Raw genomic sequence first — 21703 nt, 5'->3', positions numbered from 1 at the left:
AATGGAAGAGACGTGGGTTCGATCCCGACTGAAAGACTGGAGCGACTAGGCTTGTATACACTGGAATTTAGAAGGATGAGAGGGGATCTTATCGAAACGTATAAGATTATTAAGGGGATGGACACGTTAGAGGCAGGAAACATGTTCCCTATGTTGGGGGAGTCCAGAACAAAGTTCAGTGAGGGAATGGGAAGTAGAATTAAAGTGTATTGCATCCGTGAGATCAGGTAGGTCCAGGCGGACTGAGCGAAGGTGTTTCGTGAAACGATCACCCAGTCTACGTTTTGTCTCACCGAAGTATAAGAGTCCACATCTTGAACAACAGATACAGTAGATGAGATTGGAGGAGGTGCAAGTGAACCTCTGCCTCACCTGAAAGGACTGTCGGGGTCCCTGGACAGAGTCGAGGGAGGAGGTATAGGGACAGGTGTTGCATCTTCTGCGGTTGCAGGGGAAGGTACCTGGGGAGGGAGTGGTTTGTTTGGGATGACTTAACCAGGGAGTTGCAGAGGGAACAGTTTCTGCGGAAGGCAGAAAGGGGTGGAGATGGGATGATGTGACTAGTGGTGGGATCCCGTTGGATATGGCGAAAATGTCGGAGGATTATGTGTTGTATGTGACAACTGATGGAGTGGACGGTAAGGACTAGGGGGACCACACCTACAGTACATTCTCAAACGTCTATCTGCCCACAATAATAATTGATTAGTACGGGTGTCAGGGGTTATGGGGAGAAGGCAGGAGAATGGGGTTAGCCGGAGAGATAGATCAGCCATGATTGAATGGCGGAGTAGACATGACAGGCCGAATGGCCTAATTCTGCTCCTAAAACGATACTATACAATACGATACGATAGAATTTATCCAGGAGGGAAATTGATCTGCCAACAGTCATTAAACACAAGATACGTGAAACTAAAGTGACGGATGGAAAGGATTGGGGATGTGTAAAGATTGGGGAGGGGGGAGGGGGGGGGGTAGGCAGGGGAGTCAGTCTACCTCATGACAGAAGGGGGAGGAGTTGCAGAGTTTGATAGCCACAGGGAAGAAGGATCTCCTGTGGCGTTCTGTGCTGCATCTTGGTGGGACCAGTCTGTTGCTGAAGGTGCTCCTCAGGTTGACCAGTGTGTCATGGAGGGGGTAAGCTGTTTTGTCCAGGATGCTCTGCAGTTTGAGTAGCATCCTCCCCTCCAAGACCACCTCCCGTGAATCATAAGATCTTATGACCTTATGACCATTATGGTTATTTGAATCTACCAGCTGTTATTGCAGAGAAGATTTACAAGAATGTTGCCAGGAATCGAGGGCCTGACCTATCAGGCAGGCATGGACACAACGGTTTTTATTTTCATCATTGTGCCACAAATTTCAGAGCATTAGATGTTGGTGAGGCTACATGTGGAATATTTTGTGTTGAGTTTTGGTCACCCTGTTGTAGGAAGCATGTTGTTAAGCTGGAAAGAGTGCAGAGAAGATTCACGAGTGTGTTGCCAACACACAAGGGCCTGAGCTACAGGGAGAGGTTGAGCAGGCTGGGACTCTGATCCATGTAGAGCAGGACCATGAGGGGTGATGTTATAGAGGTGTCCACAATCATGAGGGGAATAGATAGGGAGAATGCACAATCTTTTACCCATCGTAGGAGAATTAAGAACTAAGTGCATCGGTATAAAGTGAGAGGTGAAAGATTTTATAGGAGCCTGAGGGGTAACTTTTTCACTCAGAGGGTGGTGGGTGTATGGAATGAGCTGCCAAAGGAGGTAGTTGAGGCAAGTACTATCACAACATTTTGAGAAACATTTGGACAGGATAGGCTTAGAGGCATGAGGGTCAAACGAAGGCAGGTGGGACTGGTGTAGATAGGATATTTGTGTGTGCAATATATACGTGATACACATGTATGATATAGATATATATATATACATATATATACACAACACACATATGCATGTGTGTATATACATACTGTATACAGTATATATGGCATGTGTGTGTCCCACTGAGTTACTCCAGCATTTTGTGTCTATGAACGGGCGTGAACTCGGTGGGCCAAAGGCCAAGTTTCTATGCTGTATCTCTAAACTATTAGAAAATTTGCAGATGATACAAAGCTGGGTGGCAGTGTGAACTGTGAGGAAGATGCTATGAGGTTGCAGGGTGACTTGGACAGGTTGTGTGAGTGGGCGGATGCATGGCAGATGCAGTTTCATGTGGATAAGTGTGAGGTTATCCACTTTGGTGGTAAGAATAGGAAGGCAGAGTATTATCTGAATGGTGTCAAGTTAGGAAAATGGGACGTACAACGAGATCTGGGTGTTCTAGTGCATCAGTCACTGAAAGGAAGCGTGCAGGTACAGCAGGCAGTGAAGAAAGCCAATGGAATGTTGGCCTTCATAACAAGGGGAGTTGAGTATAGGAGCAAAGAGGTCCTTCTGCAGTTGTACAGAGCCCTAGTGAGACCGCACCTGGAGTACTGTGTGCAGTTTTGGTCTCCAAATTTGAGGAAAGATATTCTTGTTATTGAGGGCGTGCAGCGTAGGTTTACTAGGTTAATTCCCGGAATGGCGGGACTGTCGTATGTTGAAAGACTGGAGCGACTAGGCTTGTATACACTGGAATTTAGAAGGATGAGAGGGGATCTTATCGAAACGTATAAGATTATTAAGGGGATGGACACGTTAGAGGCAGGAAACATGTTCCCTATGTTGGGGGAGTCCAGAACAAGGGACCACAGTTTAAGGATAAGGGGTAGGCCATTTAGAACGGAGATGAGGAAAATCTTTTTCAGTCAGAGAGTTGTGAATCTGTGGAATTCTCTGCCTCAGAAGGCAGTGGGGGCCAATTCTCTGAATGCATTCAAGAGAGAGCTAGATAGAGCTCTTAAGGATAGCGGAGTCAGGGGGTATGGGGAGAAGGCAGGAACGGGGTACTGATTGAGAATGATCAGCCATGATCACATTGAATGGCGGTGCTGGCTCTAAGGCCAAATGGCCTCCTCCTTGTCTATTGTCTATTGTCTATTGTCTATTGTCTATACTAAGCCCTAAAAGTCATACAGTGTGGAAACAGGCCGATCAGTCCTAGTTGCCCACACCGACCAATACCTCCTCGAAGCAGCGAAGAACAAAACTAGAACAGGGACTTATTTCCTAAAATAATAGCCTTTCATGAAGTGAGTAAATGCAAGGAATAGTGAAAGGCCTGGATAGAGTGGATGTGGAGAGGATGTTTCCACTAGTGGGAGAGTCTAGGACCAGAATAAAAGGACATTAGGAAGGAGATGAGAAGGGATTTCAACAGTCAGAGGGTGGTGAATCTGTGGAATTAATTGCCACAGATGGTCGGTGGAGGCTGTCAATGGCTATTTTTAAGGCAGAGATAGATAGATTCTTGATTAGTACGGGTGTCAGAGGTTAGGGAAAGAAGGCAAGAGAATGGGGTTGAGGGGGAGTGTTAGATCAGCCACGATTGAATGGCGGAGTAATCTTGTGCAGATGCTGGTTTACACCGAAGATAGACGCAAAATGCTGGAGTAACTCAGCGGGACAGGCAGCATCTCTGGAGAGAAGGAATGGGGGTCCTTTCTGGTCGAGACCAATCAGACTGTATCGGGGGAGAGGGAGAGGGAGAGGGAGAGGGAGAGGGAGACACGGAGATATGTTTGCACATCTTACCCTTCCATCTCTCTCATTTCCATCTCCCCTGACTCTCAGTCTGAAGAAGGGTCTCGACCCGAAACATCACCTATTCCTTCATTCCAGAGATGCTGCCTGTCCCGCTGAGTTACTCCAGCATTTTGTGTCTGTCTCCTGGACAGATTCGCTTTGATAGAGACCTTTTCCTCCTCTTCTTGTCACCTCCCCAGCAAATGTGCAGGAAGGAACTGCAGATGCTGGTTTACACAGAAGATAGACACAGAATGCTGGAGTAACTCAGTGGGACAGGCAGCATCAGTGGAGAGAAGGAACGGGTGACGTTTCGGGTCGGGAAGAAGGGAGTCTGAAGACCCAAAACATCGCCCATTCCTTCTCTCCAGAGATACTGCATGTCCCACTGGGTTACTCCGGCATTTTGTGTCGATCGGCGGAGTAGATTTGATGTGCCGAATGGCCTAATTCTGCTCCTAGAACTTATGATCTTATGAAGGACAAAACCCATGCGCATCCTCTCTGTCTGGTGCTGAGTAATGGGGCCTAGCCAGGGCCATGGTCCTGGCAAGTGCAAGTCACCTCAGTGCAAATAATCAGTCAGCACGTCAAACAACAACAGGCTCTGGGAAGGAATCAATAGGCTGCCTGCCATCTGTTCCAATGTTAGTCAACCTACAAGATCTATTTTTAAGTATTGCGTTGCAGATCGGTTTTGCAGTTTGGTTCCTACATTTCACTGCAGAGCAAAGTCATTCCAAGGCTGTTTTAGATCTTTTAGTTTGGTTTAGAGACACAGCACAGAAACAGGCCCTTCGGCCCGCCGAGTCCGTGCCGACCAGCGATCCCCGCACACTAGCGCTATCCTACACACACTGGGGACAATTTACATTTATACCAAGCCGGTCAACCTGCAAACCTGCACGTCTTTGGAGTGTGGGAGGAAACCGAAGATCTCGGAGAAAACCCACGCGGGTCACGGGGAGAACGTACAAACTCCGTACAGACGGCGCCCGTAGTCGGGATCGAACCCGGGTTTCTGGCGCTGTAAGCGTTGTAAGGCAGCAACTCTACCGCTGTGGAGAAAAGGAATAGGGGACGTTTCAGGTCAAGGAAGAAGGGTCCTGAAGAAGGGTCTCGACCTATTGTACTTGAGTTTGGTTTGATTGTATTTATGTGTAGGATTATCTGATCCGATTGGAATAGCATGCAACGGAAAAGCTTTGTAGGTGGCACAGCGGCAGAGTTGCTGCCTTACAGCGTTTACAGCGCCAGAGATCCGGGTTCGATCCTTACTACGGGCGCCGTCTGTACGGAGTTTGTACGTTCTCCCCGTGACCTGCGTGGGTTTTCTCCGAGATCTTCGGTTTCCTCCCACACTCCAAAGACGTACAGGTTGGTAGGTTAATTGGGTTGTTAAATGTAAAAATTGTCCCTAGTGTGTGTAGGATAGTGTTAGTGTGCGGGGATCGCTGGGCGGCACTGAGCGGTGGGCCGAAGGGCCTGTTTTTGCGCTGTATCGCTAAACTAAACTAAACTCAACAGGTCAGACAGCATCTCTGGAGAAAGACACAAAAGGCTGGAGTAACTCAGCGGGTGAGACGGCATTTCTGGAGGAAAGGGGTAAACGTCCCCTATACCTTTTCTCCAGAGATGCTGTCTGACCCGCTGAGTTACTCCAGCTTTTTGTGTCTATGTTCTGTTTTCTATCTTTGTCCTTTCTCTCCTCATGACAACAGGAGTCTAATGTTTCACTCCCCGGTGATTGCACTTCCTCCCCTGAGCTGACAACAGATGTGAGGATCTATGTTAATAATAATTCACTGTTTATCCTGATGCATAATCTTCTCAGCCTTGTGACCTTCTAACCTCTCTCAATTTGCTCAAGGAATCAGGTGACGAGCTTATCGCTCACTTTAATCAGTTTAGTTTATCGTCACGTGTACCGAGGTACAGTGAAAAGCTTTTGTTGCGCGCTGTCCAGTCGGCAGAAAGACAATACATGATTACAATCGAGCCATTTACAGTGGACAGATACATGATAAGGGAATAGCGTTTAGTGCAAGGTCAAGCCATTAAAGTCCGATCAAGGATAGTCCAAGGGTCACCAAAAAGGTAGATAGTAGTTCAGGACTGCTCTCTGGTTGTGGTAGGATGGTTCAGTTGCCTGATAACAGCTGGGAAGAAACTGTCCCTGAATCTGGAGGTGTGCGTTTTCACACTTCTATACATTTTGTCCGATGGGAGACGGGAGAAGAGGGAGTGGCCAGGGTGCGACTCATCCTTGATTATGCTGCTGGCCTTGCCGAGGCAGCGTGAGGTGTAGATGGAGTCAATGGAAGGGAGGTTGGTTTGTGTGATGGTCTGGGCTGCGTCCACAATTCGCTGCAATTCCTTGCGGTCTTGGATGGAGCTGTTCCCAAACCAAGCTGAGATTCATCATCGTCTTCTGGCTTTGAGGACATCAAGAGTCATTCTCGAGTACCTTGTGTGGGCTAGACCCAGGAGAGGACATGGGTTCCGATATTTAAAGTCTCAAAGGTCATTACTAAAATCAACCAGTACTACTCTGCAAAAAAAGCAAAGTGATGGAGGAATTGTGGGGCAAGGAAACAAAAGGAAGACACAAAATGCTGGCGTAGCTCAGCAGGACAGGCAGCATCTCTGGAGAGAAGGAATAGAATTAGATTTAGATTTATTTATTTTTTAGATTTAGATTTAGAGATACAGCGCAGAAACAGGCCCTTCGGCCCACCGGGTCCGCGCCGCCCAGCAATCCCCGCACACTAACACTATCCTACACCCACTAGGGACAATTTTTTTACATTTGCCCAGCCTATTAACCTATATACCTGCACGTCTTTGGAGTGTGGGAGGAAACCGAAGATCTCGGAGAAAACCCACGCAGGTCACGGGGAGAACGTACAAACTCCGTACAGACGGCGCCCGTAGTCAGGATCGAACCTGAGTCTCGGGCGCTGCATTCGCTGTAAGGCAGCAACTCTACCGCTGTGCCACCGTGCCGCCCGTTTCCAGTCTGAAGAAGGGTCTCGACCTGAAATACCACCCATTCCTTGTCTCCAGAGATACTGCCTGCCCCACTGAGTTACTCCAGCATTTTATGTCTATTTTAGATTAAGGTGATAATTAACACGTTCTGTTTGACCTTGGCCTTGATACTGGTTTGCTCCGGTAACTGCAGCCATCACCCACATAAAGTCCCAACAACTACATGCACGGGTGTCAGGGGTTCTGGGCAGGAGGCAGGAGAATGGGGTTAGGAGGGAGAGATAGATCAGCCACGATTGAATGGTGGAGTTAACCTGACGGGCAAAAAGGCCTAATTCTGATACTATCACTTATGACCTCAAGAAGTACAATGCTTATCACGGGGTGATCGCTGGTCATTGTGGACTTGGTGGACCAAAGGGGATGATCAGCCATGATCACATTGAATGGTGGTGCTGGCTTGAAGGGCCGAATGGCCTCCTCCTGCACCTATTGTCTATTGTCTCCATGCCGTATCTCTAAAGACCCAAGTCTCTGCGGCACGGTGGCGCAGCTGTAAAGTTGCTGCCCCACAGCGCCAAAGTCCCAGGTTCGATCCCGACTACGGGCGCTGTCTGTATGGAGTTTGTACGTTCTCCCCGTGACCACGTGGGTTTTCTCTGGGTGCTCCGGTTTCCTCGCACACTCCAAAGACGTGCAGGTTTGTAGGTTAATTGGCTTCGGTAAAATTGTCAATTGTCCCTAGTGTGTGTAGGATAGTGTTAGAGGCCTGTCCCACTTAGGCGTTTTTTTAGGCGACTGCAAAAGGCGTAGCAGTTCGCCGAAAAACTGGCAACTGGACCCCCCCTACGTCAATGTCTACGACAAGCTACAACATCCTACCACCTAGTTGACGTTAAGCTACGGCAAGCTACCAACAACCGGAGACCCAATCGTCGCGACTTAGGACGTCCACCTACGACTGCACCTACGACAACCTATGACAACCGAAGTCAACCTACGTTTACCCGCGACAAGCTACGACTGTGTCGGCGACAACTGAAGACAATTCACGTCATTTTCGCCTCCGGCTGGCTTCGATTTTCGTTCAATTCATTTTGAATGACAATAAAGGTCATTCAGCTACGATCATTGGTGTCAAACCAACAGTCGCCGAAATTTTTTTAACATTTCAAAATCCAGCGGCGACCAGAAAAACGCTACGACTCTTTGGAGGCGACTCACGGCCGTACAGGCGACACCCCGGCGACCGTGTGGTGACAGCCTAGTCACCTGTAGTCACCTAACAATCGTCTAAGTGGGACAGGGGTTTCAGTGTGTGGGGATCGCTGGTCGACGCAGTCTCAGTGAGCCTGTTACTGTGCTCCATCTCTAAACTAAGCTAAACTCAACTGAACTCTCTCATTCGCTGTACGGCATAAACTGAGCTAAAAATGTGCAATTGCAATATGTTCTCTAAAATGTTAGCAAACCACCAGAAACAGCTCATTAAAAAAAACAGGCTTTGTTTCTCACAGTGGGGTTTTTAGCTCAACATAATAAACCACCAGCAGAGGGACTTGGACAGGTTGGGAGAGTGGGCCGAGAAATGGTAGATGCAACAGAGAGGAGCAAAGTGTGGAGTCATGCATTCTGGTTGGACGAATAATGGCACAGACTATTTTCTAAATGGGGGAATCCAGAAATCGGAGGTGCAAAAGGACTTGGGAGTACAGGATTTTCAAAAAGTTAATCTGCAAGTCGAATCGGTAGTAAAGAAAGCAAACTCAATTATTTCAAGAGGGCTTGTATGCAAAAACAGGGATGTGATACTGAGGCTCTATAAGGCGCTGGTAAGGCCGCATTTGGAATATTGTGAGCAATTTTACAATAGACAATAGGTGCAGGAGGAGGCCATTCGGACCTTCGAGCCAGCACCGCCATTCAATGTGATCATGGCTGATCATTCCCAATCAGTACCCCGTTCCTGCCTTCTCCCCATACCCCCTGACTCCGCTATCCTTAAGAGCTCTATCCAGATCTCTCTTGAATGCATTCAGAGAATTGTCCTCCACTACCTACTGAGGCAGAGAATTCCACAGATTCACAACTCTCTGACTGAAAAAGTTTTTCCTCATCTCAGTTCTAAATGGCCTACCCCTTATTCTTAAACTGTGGCCCCTTGTTCTGGACTCCCCCAACATTGGGAACATGTTTTAGGCACCTTATCTGAGGAAGCATGTGCTGGCTCGGGAGAGGGTCAAGAGGAGATTTACAAGAATGATCCCAGGAATGAGTGGGTTAACATATGATGAGCGTTTGTCAGCACTGGGAATGTACTCGCTGGAGTTTAGAAGAATGAGGGGGGACCTCATTGAAACGTACAGACTCGTGAAAGGCCTGGACAGGGTGGATGTGGAGAGGATGTTTCCACTAGTGGGAAAGTCTAGGACCAGAGGTCACAGCATCAGAATTAGAGGATGTTCTTTTAGGAAGGAGATGAGAAGGAATTTCTTTCATCAGATGGTGGTGAATCTGTGGAATTCATTACCACAGAAGGCTGAGTTACTCCAGCCTTTTGTGAAATAAATACCTTCGATTTGTACCAGCATCTGCAGTTATTTTCTTACACTACCTGTTAATGTTCTCTAGTTTGTTTTATGTGGGGGGTGGGGGAGGGCATCAGGGGAAACTGGTTTTCAATCTCTTACCTTGCCAGAAGTGCGTATCTACGTTCGCTCTGCGGCCTAACATAATGGAGCTGGCGGCCTTGCTTGAGACTGACTTTGAGCCCCACCGCGGGGCCGTGGACTTACCATCGTGGACATGCGACCCCTTGCCTGGGATCGACGCTCCAACCGCGGCCTGCGGATTTCAATATCGAGGAGCTCGCAGTCTCGGGTAGAGACCGATGTCGGGAAGCTCCAAGCCACAGAAGGTTTCGACCAGCCCTGACCCGGGGTTTGATCGCCCAGTGCAGGGGAGCTGAGATCACCCCCCCGATGCAGGAGCTTGATCGCCCCGATGCGGAGGGCCCAAAGGCCGCCGGCTACGGGAGTCAAGATCGTCCCGTCTACGGAAGGCTCGAGGCCCCCGACCGCGGGACAACAAAGAAGGGAAGAGATTGAACTATTTTTCGCCTTCCCTCACTTTGTTTACGTTAAAATGTATTTTGTGTGTACTGTTTAGATTTAGAGATACAGCGCAGAAACAGGCCCTTCGGCCCACCGAGTCCGCGCCGCCCAGCGATCCCCGCACATTAACACTATCCTACACACACTAGGGACAGTTTTTACATTTGCCCAGCCAATTAACCTACAAACCTGTACGTCTTTGGAGTGTGGGAGGAAACCGAAGATCTCAGAGAAAACCCACGCAGGTCACGGGGAGAACGTGCAAACTCCGTACAGTACAGCACCCGTAGTCAGGATCGAACCTGAGTCTCCGGCGCTGCATTCGCTGTAAGGCAGCAACTCTACCGCTGCGCCACCGTGCTGCCCTGTTGCTTATAATTGGTATGACTGTATGGCAAAACAAATTCCTCGTATGTTTGCAAAACATATTTGGCTAATAAAGTATGATTATGATGATGATTATTATGCTTGTTTACAAAGAAATACACAAAGTGCTGGAGTAACTCAGCGGGTCAGGCAGCATCTCTGGTCATAAGGAATAGGTGACGTTTCGGCTCGGAATCCTTCTTCACACACATTCAGAACGCGGAGCATTGTTCTACGTAAAATGGGGGCCTGTTTCAGAGAAGCAGATGGGAGCTTTTGACCAGATCTGCTGTCACCAACACGAGAAAACAAAGGAGGGGAAATTACATCAGCAGCAGAGTTATCTCTGAAGAGAAGGAATGGGTGACATTTCGGGTCGAGACCATTTCTTCCCAACCCAAAACGTCACCCAGTCCTTCTCTCCACTGATGCTGCCTGTCCCACTGAGTTACTCCAGCATTTTGTGTCTATCTTCTGTGTAAACCAGCATCTGCAGTTCCTTCCTGCACATTTGCTGGGGAGGTGACAAGAGGGGGAAAAAGTCAAAGCGAATCTATCCAGGAGACAGACACAAAATGCTGGAGGAACTCAGCGGCTCAGGCAGCATCTCTGGAAAGAAGGAATAGGTGACGTTTCGGGTCGAAACCCCTTCTTCAGACTGAGCGTCAGGGGAGATGGAAATGAGAGAGATGGAAGGGTAAGATGTGAAAACAAATCTCCGTGTCTCCCTCTCCCCCGATACAGTCTGAAGCGTCTCGACCTGAAACGTCACCCGTTCCTTCTCTCCAGAGGTGCTGCCTGACCCGCTGAGTTACTCCAGCATTTTGTGTCTATCTTCTGGAGATAGATGTCAGCCTGGAAAAGCCCCTTCACTTTCCTGGCAACTGTTTTGAAGAAACACAAGCAGTCTCTCGTTTGGTTTCCATTTACTAAGTTTATTAGCAGTATAACAGATGCAAACGTGTATGATTTACAGTTTGGTTATAGTTTATAATGTTGATAATATCCAGCGAATATATATAGAAATAGATCTCCATTTTGCAGTTTACATTGTTAATTCCTAGAGAGAAGAAAAGAGAGAATAATTAAAAAAAGGTGATTACTTCTGAAGAACGGTCTCGACCTGAAATATCACCCATTCCTTCCCTCCAGAGAAGCTGCCTGTCCCGCTGAGTTACTCCAGCTTTTTGTGTCGCTCTTCGGTTTAAACCAGCATCTGCAGTTCCTTCCTGCTGATTACTATCCCTTCTCTGTTTGTGAAACTGATTGGGACCTCATTGAAACATGCAGAATCGTGAAAGGCCTGGATAGAGTGGGTGTGGAGAGGATGTTTCCACCAGTGGGAGAGTCTAGGACCAGAGGTCACAACCTCAGAATTAAAGGACGTTCTTTTAGGAAGGAGATAAGGAAGAATTACGCAGCCCAGACCGTCACACAAACCAATCTCCCTTCCGTTGACTCCATTTACACCTCACGCTGCCTCGGCAAGGCCAGCAGCACAATCAAGGACCAGTCGCACCCTGGCCACTCCCTCTTCTCCCATCTCCCATCAGGCAAGAGGTACAGAAGTATGAAAACGCACACCTCCAGATTCAGGGACAGTTTCTTCCCAGCTTTTATCAGGCAACTGAACCAACTGAATGCATTCAAGAGAGAGCTGGATAGAGCTCTTAAGGATAGCAGAGTCAGGGGGTATGGGGAGAAGGCAGGAACGGGGTACTGATTGAGAATGATCAGCCATGATCACATTGAATGGCGGTGCTGGCTCAAAGGGCCGAATGGCCTCCTCCTGCACCTATTGTCTATTGTCTATCCTACCACAACCAGAGAGCAGTGCTGAACTACTATCTACCCCATCAGGATCCCTTGGGCTATCTGACTTTTCTGTCTTTACCTTACACTGAACTTTATTCCCTTATCATGAATCTATACACAGTAAATGGTTTGTTTGTAATCATGTATTGTCTTACTGCTGAATGGTTAGTGCGCAACAAATAGCCTTTCACTGTACCTCAGTACACATGACAATAAACCACGTACAGGTATGTAGGTTAATTGGCTGGGTAAATGTAAAAATTGTCCCTAGTGTGTGTAGGATAGTGTTAATGTACGGGGATCGCTGGGCGTCGTGGACTTGGTGGGCCGAAAAAGGCCTGTTTCCGCGCTGTATATATATGATATGATATGATAAACAGAACTACAAAGCCTACCGTCGAGTTGCAACACAGCCTGGTTTTGGAACAGCTCTGCCCAAGATCACAAGAAATTGCAGAGCGTGTTAGACGTAGTCCAGTCCATCACACACTCCGATCTACACTTCAAACCTGTCTCTAGCACTGATAGACACAAGGTGCTGGAGGAACTCAGCAGGTCGGGCAGCATCACTGGAGAAAAAGGATGGATGATGTTTCGGGTGAGAACCCTTCTTCAGACTGAACGTAGAGAATATTTGGCTCTGTTCAGGTTTGGCTTAATTGTATTTCTGTATGGTATTATCTAAAGTTGACTTGACTGTATTTATGTATATTATTATCTGATCTGATTGGATAGCATGCAACATGGATATTTTTAAGGCAGAGATAGATGGATTCTTGATTAGTACGGGTGTCAGAGGTTATGGGGAGAAGGCAGGAGAATGGGGTTAGGAGGGAGAGATAGAGCAGCCATGATTGAATGGTGGGGTAGGCTTGATGGGCCGAATGGCCTAATTCTGCTCCTATCACTTATGGACCTATGACCTAACACAAAAGCTTTTCACTGCACCTCGGTACACAAATGCTTTCTTTAAAAACAAGAAATGCTAGTTTACCAAAAACGACACAAAGTGCTTGGGCAACTCAGCAGATCAGGCAGTATCTTCATTCATAAGTTCAAAAGAGTTAGGAGCAGAATTAGGCCATTCGGCCCATCAAACCTACTCCATCATCCTGCCTTCTCCCCATAACCCCTGACACCCGTACTAATCAAGAATCTATCTATCTCTGCTGTAAAAATATCCATTGACTTGGTGTCCACAGCCTTCTGCGGCAATGAATTCCACAGATTCACCACCAAGGGAGGAGCCAGCGCTGCCGTCGCAGCTGCGGCTTGCCTGCAGTCCGTCTGTCTTTTGTGTTTTTTGTTGTTTTTGTCTCAATTGTAGTGTTAATATGATGTAGTGTTGTATGTTATGTTTTGGGGGGGGGGGGGGGTGGGAGGGAACGGGAACTGTAACTGTAACATTCTCTCTCCAGAACGGAGACGCGACCTTTGTTCTGTGCCGTGTCTCCGTTCCCGTTGCGGCCTACCACCGGCCATGCACCTGGGACCACCTGGGTCTCTGGTTCGCAGAGCCCGCGGTCCGGACTCACCACCTGCGGCGCTGGCTGCCTGCGAATGCTGCGGGAACGGCTGCGACTCGTCTCCGGAGGCTCCGGCGCGGGCCGCGTGGACGTCGGAAGCCCGCAGGCCCCTGGATGGGGGCCGACATCGGGAGCTCCGGCAGCGGCAGAGGCAACGTGTTCGCCCGCCCCGAATCGCGGGGCTTGGGTCGGCCCGCTGCGGACCTTTCACCATCCGGCGCGGCCTGAAATAGGCCGCGGGATTTTTTTTCACCGCCCAGCGGGGGCTTCAATATCGGGAGCCCCGACCGCCCCGACGTGGCAACTCCAACAGCCTGACCGCGGGACAAGACGGCAGGGAAGAGAAAAAGACATTCTGGCCTTCCATCACAGTGAGGAGGGACTGGAGGAGACTCACTGTGATGGATGTTTCTTTTTGTTTGGTGTTAGTTGTGATTGTATGTGTTATTGCATTTTTATTGATTAATCTTATTGGTCTTATTGTTCAACTGCGGGTAATGTTCCATTTTACTACACATTTATGTGTATGTGACAAATAAACGACTATTGACTATTGACTATTGACTCTGACTAAAGAAATTCTTCCTCAACTCATTCCTAATGGAACATCCTTAAATTCTGAGGCTATGACCTCTTGTCCCAGAATCTCCCACTAGTGGAAACATCCTCTCCACATCCACTCTATCCGCCCCTCTCTGGAGAACATGGATAGGCGACGTTTATAATAATAAATCTAAACCCAACCCTTTGAAGATAAAACCACTTTTTCTTTAGCAGGTGGAGGTGGCAATTTGGACCATAACCATAAAACGGAGGAGAAGAATTAGGCCATTAGGCCCATCGAGTATGTTCCATCATTCGATCATACTTGTTCTATTACATGGGCTATTAAGTAAGAAAAGTAAGAAAAAAATGAGTCTCTTGCCCAGAGTAGGGGAATCGAGAACCACAGGACATAGGTTTAAGGTGAGGGGGAAAAGGTTTATTAGGAATCTGAGGGGTAACATTTTCACACGAAGGGTGGTGGGTGTATTGAACAAGCTGCTAGAGGAAGTAGTTGAGGCAGGAACTATCGCAACATTTAAGAAACCTTTGGACAGGTACATCGATAGGATGGGTTTAGAGGGATATGGGCCAAATGCAGGCAGGTGGGACTTGTGCAGAGCTACCCCACCACCTCTGCCCACCAGCCTGTCCTTTCTATAGGACGTATAACCATGAATATTCAGTTCCCAGTGCCGATCCTCCTGCCGCCACGTCTCTGTAATCCCCACAATGTCATACCTACCAATCTCTAACTGAGCCTCAAGCTCATCCACTTTACTTCTTATAATTTGCACATTCATAAATAATACTTTTAATCCCTTATTCATATCACCTTTCACATCGATTCCTATCACTTGCCCAAACTCTTCTATCCGTTCGTGAGCTTTTTGTCCCGTTAATTCCCGGGTCTTTCTTAACTTTTCCTATACTCTCTTTCCCTTTAACTCCATCCTTGTATATCCCATTTGACAACCCCCCCCCCCCCCCCCCCCCACTATTTAGTTTAAAATCATGGCTGATCATCCAAAATCAGTACCCCGTTCCAGCTTTCTCCCTTGGTTCCCCAGGCCCCAAAGAGCTAAATCTAACTCTCATTTGAAAACATCCAGTGAATTGACCTCCACTGCCTTCTGTGGTAGAGAATTCCACAGATTCACAACACTCTGGCTGAAAAAGTTTTTCCTCATCTCAGTCCTAAATGGCCTGCCACTTCCTCTCAAACTGTGACCCCTGGTTCTGGACTCCCCCAACATCGGGAAGATTTTTCCCGCATCTACCTTGTCCAATCCGCTAAGAATTTTATATGTTGCTATAAGATCACCTCTCATCCTTCTAAATTCCAGTGAATACAAACCCAGTCAACGCATTCTTTCAAAGAAACATAGAAAATAGGTGCAGGAGGAAGCCATTCAGCCCTTCGAGCCAGCACCGCCATTCATTGTGATCATGGCTGATCATCCACAATCACTATCCCGTTCCTGCCTTCTCCCCATACCCCTTGATTCTGCAAGCATAAAGAGCTCTATCTAACTCTCTTTTAAATTCATCCAGTGAATTGGCCTCCACTGCCCTCTGTGGCAGAGAATTCCACAAATTCACAACCCTCTGGGTGAAAAAGTGTTTTCTCATCTCAGTTTTAAATGGCCTCCCATTTATACTAAGACTGTGGTCCCTGGTTCTGGACTCCCCCATCATTGGGAACATTTTTCCTGCATCTAGCTTGTCCAGTCCTTTTATAATTGTATATGTTTCTATAAGATCCCCTCTCATCCTTCTAAATTCCAGTGAATACAAGCCCAGTCTTTCCAAACTTTCATCTTATGACAGTCCCGCCATCCCAGGGATTAACCTCGTGAACCTACGCTGCACTCCCTCAATAGCAAGGATGGCCTTCCTCAAATTAGGAGACCAAAACTGCACACAATACTCGAGATGTGGTCTCACCAGGGCCTTGTCCAATGGCAGAAGGACCTCTTTACTCCGATACTCAAATCCTCTCGGTATGAAGGCCAAGATACCATTAGCTTTCTTCACTGCCTGATGTACCTGCATGCTTACTTTCAGTGACTGATGTACAAGGACTCCTAGGTCTCGTTGCACTTCCCTTTTTCCTAATCTGACACAATGGAGATAATAATCTGCCTTCCTATTCTTGCCACCAAAATGGATAACCTCACATTTATCTACATTATACTGCATCTGCCATGCATCTGCCCACTCACCCAACCTATCTAAGCCACCCTGCAGCCTCATAGCATCCTCCTCTCAGCTCACACTGCCACCTAGCTTTGTGTCATCTGCAAAGTTAGAGATGTTACATTTAATCCCCTCATCTAAATCGTTAATATATATTATAAACAACTGGGGTCCCAGCACCCCACTAGTCACTGCCTGCCATTCTGAAAAGGACCCGTTAATTCCTATGCTTTGTTTCCTGTCTGCCTACCAGTTCTCTATCCATGTCAATACCCAATCCCCAATACCACGTGCTCTAAGTTTGTACACTAATCTCTTGTGTAGGACCTTGTCAAAGGCTTTGTGAAAGTCCAGATACACCACATCCACTGGCTCTACCCTTATCCATTCTACTTGTTACATCCTCAAAAAATGTCAGAAGATTAGTCAAGAATGATTTCCCCATCATAAATCCATGCTGACTTTGACCAATTCCATCACTGCCCTGTTATGACATCTTCAATAATCGACTGCAGCATCTTCCCCACTACAGATGTAAGGCTAACTGGTCTATAATTCCCTGTTTTCTCTCTCCCTCCTTTCTTCAAAAGTGGAGTTACATTGGCTATCCTCCAGTCCATAGAACTGATCCAGAGCCGAGAGAACATTGGAAAATGATCACCAATGCATCCATGATTTCTAGCGCCACCTCCTTGAGCACTCTGGGATGCAGACCATCTGACCCTGGGGATTTATCTGCCTTCAGTCCCAACAGTTTACCTAACACCATTTCCTGACTAATGTGGATTCCCTTCAGTTCCTCCCTCCCACTAGATCCTCGGTCCCCTAGTATTTCTGGGAGATTGTTTGTGTCTTCCTTAGTGAAGACAGAACCAAAGTACTCATTTAACTGTTCTGCCATTTCCTTGTTTCCCATTATAAATTCACCAGTCTCTGACTGTAAGGTACCTACATTCGTCTTCACTAATCTTTTCCTTTTTACGTACCTAAAGAAACTTTTACAGTCAGCTTTTATATTCGCCACAAGCTTTCTTTCATGCTCTTTTTCCCCCTTTTAATTGACCCCTTTGTCCTCCTCTGTTGAGTTCTAAATCTCTCCCAGTCCTCTGGTTTGCCGCTTCTACTGGCCAATTTATATGCCTCTTCCTTGGCTCTAACACTATCCTTGACTTCCCTCGTCAGCCACGGTTGAGCCGCCTTCCCAGTTTTATTTTTTCGCCAGGCAGGGATGAACAATTTCTGGAGTTCATCCATGCGGTCTTTAAATCTTCGCCATTGCATCTCCACTGTCAACCCTTTAACATAGAAACATAGAAAATAGGTGCAGGAGTAGGCCATTCGGACCTTCGAGCCTGCACCGCCATTCAATACGATCATGGCTGATCATCCAACTCAGTATCCCGTACCTGCCTTCTCTCCATACCCCCTGATCCCTTTAGCCACAAGGGCCACATCTAACTCCCTCTTAAATATAGCCAATGAACTGGCCTCAACTACCTTCTGTGGCAGAGAATTCCACAGATTCACCACTCTCTGTGTGAAAAAAAAACTTTCTCATCTCGGTCCTAAAAGACTTCCCCCTTATCCTTAAACTGTGACCCCTTGTTCTGGACTTCCCCAACATCGGGAACAATCTTCCTGCATCTAGCCTGTCCAACCCCTTAAGAATTTTGTAAGTTTCTATAAGATCCCCCCTCAATCTTCTAAATCCCAGCGAGTACAAGCCGAGTCTATCCAGACTTTCTTCATTTGAAAATCCTGCCATCCCAGGAATCAATCTGGTGAACCTTCTCTGTACTCCCTCTATGGCAAGAATGTCTTTCCTCAGATTAGGAGACCAAAACTGTACGCAATACTCCAGGTGTGGTCTCACCAATGTCCTATATAATTTGCCAGTCTATCCCAGCCAATTCCCATCTCATACCTTCAAAGTCTCTTTTATTCAAGTTCAAGACCCTGGTCCCTGAATTAACCGTGTCACTCTCCATCCTAATGCAGAATTCCACCATATTATGGTCACTGTTGCCCAAGGGGCCTTGCACAACAAGATCGCTAACTAATCCTTCCTCATTACACAATACCCAGTCTAGGATGCCCTGCCCTCTGGTCAGTTCCTCTACATATTGGTTTAAAAAACCATCCTGTGTACATTCCAGGAAATCCTCCTCCTCAGCTCTGTTACCAACTTGGTTGGCCCAAACTATATGTAGATTAAAGTGCTATCCAGTCAGCAGAAAGACAATAGATGATTACAATCGAGCCATTCACAATGTATAGATACATAATAAGGGAATAATGGTTAGGGCAGGGAAAAGCCAGCAAAGTCTGAACAAGGATAGTCCGAGGGTCACCAATGAGCTAGATAGTTGTTCAGGACTGCTCTCTGGTTGTGGTAGGATGATTCAGTTGCCTGATAACAGCTGGGAAGAAACTGTCCCTGAATCTGGAGGTGTGCATTTTCACACTTCTACAACTTTCGCCCGATGGGAGAGGGGAGAAGAGGGAGTGGCCAGGGTGCGACTGGTCCTTGATTGTGCTGCTGGCCTTGCCGAGGCAGCGTGAGGTGTAGATGGGGTCAAAGGAAGCGAGGTTGGGTTGTGTGATGGTCTGGGTGCTAGAGCAACTCACCATGATAGCGTTGACTATGTCATTCTTGTTGTGTCTGAGGGCTCGTACAGCTTTCCCTCGCGACACGTTAGCCTGGGCCATCACCAGCTCTATGTCTCTCGCTTCCAGTCCCGTTTCGTCCATCTGAAAGTTAAGCATAAGGAGAAGAATGTTAATGGCCCATTTTAATGGGGCGGCACGGTGGCACAGCTGGTAGAGTATTAGAGACACAGCGCGGAAACAGGCCCTTCGGCCCAACGGGTCCGCGTCGACCAGCGATCCCCACAAACTAGAGGCGGCACGGTGGCGCAGCGGTAGAGTTGCTGCCTTACAGCGAATGCAGCGCCGGAGACTCAGGTTCGATCCTGACTACGGGCGCCGTCTGTACGGAGTTTGTACGTCCCCCCCGTGACCTGCGTGGGTTTTCTCCGAGATCTTCGGTTTCCTCCCACACTCCAAAGACGTACAGGTATGTAGGTTAATTGGCTGGGCAAATGGAAAAATTGTCCCTAGTGGGTGTAGGATAATGTTAGTGTGCGGGGATCGCTGGGCGGCGCGGACTCGGTGGGCCGAAGGGCCTGTTTCTGCGCTGTATCTCTAAATCTAAATCTAAATCTAAAAAAACTAGCACTATCCTACACACACTAGGGACGATTTTACATTTGTGAACCAGGGCTACAAACCTGTACTTGTTTGGAGTGCGAGAGGAAACCAGAGATCTCAGAGAAAACCCACGCGGTCACGGGAAGAACGTACAAACTCCGCACAGACAGCACCCGTAGTCTGGATCAAATCCAGGTCTCTGAATCAGTGAGGCAGCAACTCAACCGCTGCCGCCTTACAGCACCAGACACCCGGGGTTGATCCTGACCTTGGGTGCTGTCTGTGCTTGAGTTTCCCCCCACATCCCAGAGACGTACAGGTTTGTAGGTTAATTGGCCCTGTTCTAAATTGTCTAGAGTGTGCAGGGACTGGATGAGCAAATGGGATAACATAGAACTGGTGTGAACGGGTGATCGATGGCCTGGAGGCGTTTGGTGTGGGATCGGTGGGCCGATGGGACTTTTTCCGTGCTGTATCTTTCAATCATTCAACCTCAATCTCGTGTCTCAACCAAAGAGCGTGATGTCCTTTGAGTATAGAAGTTGGGAGGTCATGTTGCAATTGCACAAGACCGCATTTAGAATATTGTACTCAGTTCTGGGCACCATGCTACAGGAAGGATATTGTCAAGCTGGAAAGGGTGCAGAGAAGGTTTACGAGGATGTTGCCAGGACTTGAGGATCTGAGCTATAGGGAGAGGTTGAGTAGGCTGGGTATCTATGCTTTGAAGCGCTGAAGGATGAGGTGTACAGATGATCTTATAGAGGTGTACAAAATCATGAGAGGAACAGATCGCGTTGATGCACAGTGTTTATTGTCCAGAGTTGGGAAATTGAGAACCAGAGGACATAGGTTTAAGGCAAAGATAATGGAGCAGAGCAAGATAGACCACTCGACCCTAAAAACTGTCGTGTGTTATGGCGCCATTTTAGTAGGCAGAAACTTGCAGAAACATTTTAAAAGAAAAATAACAAAAATCTGTGAATTGATGGATGAGATATATTCTGCATTTTCATGGTATCATCACACATACTGTTCCCCCAAAACACTGATTACTCTGCGAGAGGCAGAGCGAACGCCATTTTTCCTACTAAAATGGCGGAGGTTACGCTCCTTTGCGTACTACACATCAGTATCGGCGATTTCAACGGAGTGGTTCATCTTGCTCCTCTGGTATCTTTGGTTTAAGGTGAAGGGGGGAAAAGATTTAATAGGAACTTGAGGAGTAAGTTTTTCACACAAAGTATGATGGGTGTACGGAACGAGCTGCCGGGTGAGCTAGTTGAGACTATCACACCATTTAAGAAACATTTAGACAGGTACATGGATAGAGCAGGTCATAGAGTGATACAGTGACGAAACAGGCCCTTCGGCCCAACATGCCCACACCAGCCAACATGTCCCAGTTACACTAGTCCCACCTGGCTGCTTATCATTAGATCCAGTTAGTAAATCCAGTTAGTAAATGTAGTAAATCCAGTTACTACAGGATTAGATGCAGTGGAGACGATTACCTGCCCATCAAACACCCCCCCTCGCTGTATCCACCTATCACTTAGAGTCATACAGTGATACAGCGTGGAAACAAGCCTTTCGGCCCAACTTGCCCACACTGGCCCATCTACACTAGTCCCATCTGCCTGCGTTTGGTCCTCGATTCACCTACTCTGGGCAAGAGACTCTACCCAATCGATTTCTCTCATGATTTTATACCCCTCTGTAAGATTACCCCTCATCCTCCTGCACTCAGGAGGTTTGGAAGGATATGGGCCAAACGTAGGCACGTGGAACGAGTGTAGATGGGATGTGTTTTGGTCGGTGTGGGCAAGTTGGGCCGAGGGGGCCTATTTCCACGCTATATATCACTCTATGACTCTGTGAATGCCTCAGGAACATTTTACCTCCTCTTCCTCGCTCTCCTCCTTAATGCTGAGGGTGGGAGTTGTTTCCGGGATCAAGGTCGCATGTTCAATGGGAACCTTGAACTTCTCAGCTGCTGCCTTGTGGGCCTGCTGGGATAGGTCTTCAATCTGCAATAAAGGAAAACAAGAGCAGGAATTATATTTTCAGGGACCCAAGAAGTTGAACCTCTTGAGCTTCAGTCAGTGTTGACAACACAACAGCCGATCCCGACACAACCCTTTACTAATCAAGAACCTGTCACATTCTGCCTTAATAATATCCATTGACTTGGCCTCCACAGCCGTCTCTGACAATGAATTCCACAGATTCGCCACCCTCTGACTAAAGAATTGCTCCTCATCTCCTTTCTAAA

At 47.6% G+C, this 21703-nt stretch overlaps 1 protein-coding gene across 2 annotated transcripts in view; it reads right to left on the bottom strand.

Moving 5' to 3' along the window:
• Window positions 1–11056: 11056 nt before the first annotated feature.
• Window positions 11057–21703, bottom strand: part of LOC144592555 (uncharacterized) — a 74581-nt gene continuing 63934 nt past the window's right edge. For both annotated transcript variants that reach the window (XM_078397141.1, XM_078397140.1), the window contains exons 7-9: window positions 21330–21458; window positions 18847–18969; window positions 11057–11195 (exon numbers count right to left, since the gene is read on the bottom strand). In XM_078397141.1, the coding sequence (XP_078253267.1) occupies window positions 11181–11195; window positions 18847–18969; window positions 21330–21458 (267 nt within the window). In that variant the 3' untranslated portion in view covers window positions 11057–11180. The remainder of the gene's footprint in view (window positions 11196–18846; window positions 18970–21329; window positions 21459–21703) is intronic.

This window comes from Rhinoraja longicauda, chromosome 4 (genome assembly GCF_053455715.1).
Source record: "Rhinoraja longicauda isolate Sanriku21f chromosome 4, sRhiLon1.1, whole genome shotgun sequence".
Taxonomy (NCBI): domain Eukaryota; kingdom Metazoa; phylum Chordata; class Chondrichthyes; order Rajiformes; family Arhynchobatidae; genus Rhinoraja; species Rhinoraja longicauda.
Note: the sequence above shows the minus strand (reverse complement) of the source record. Positions and strands in the feature narration are given on the sequence as shown.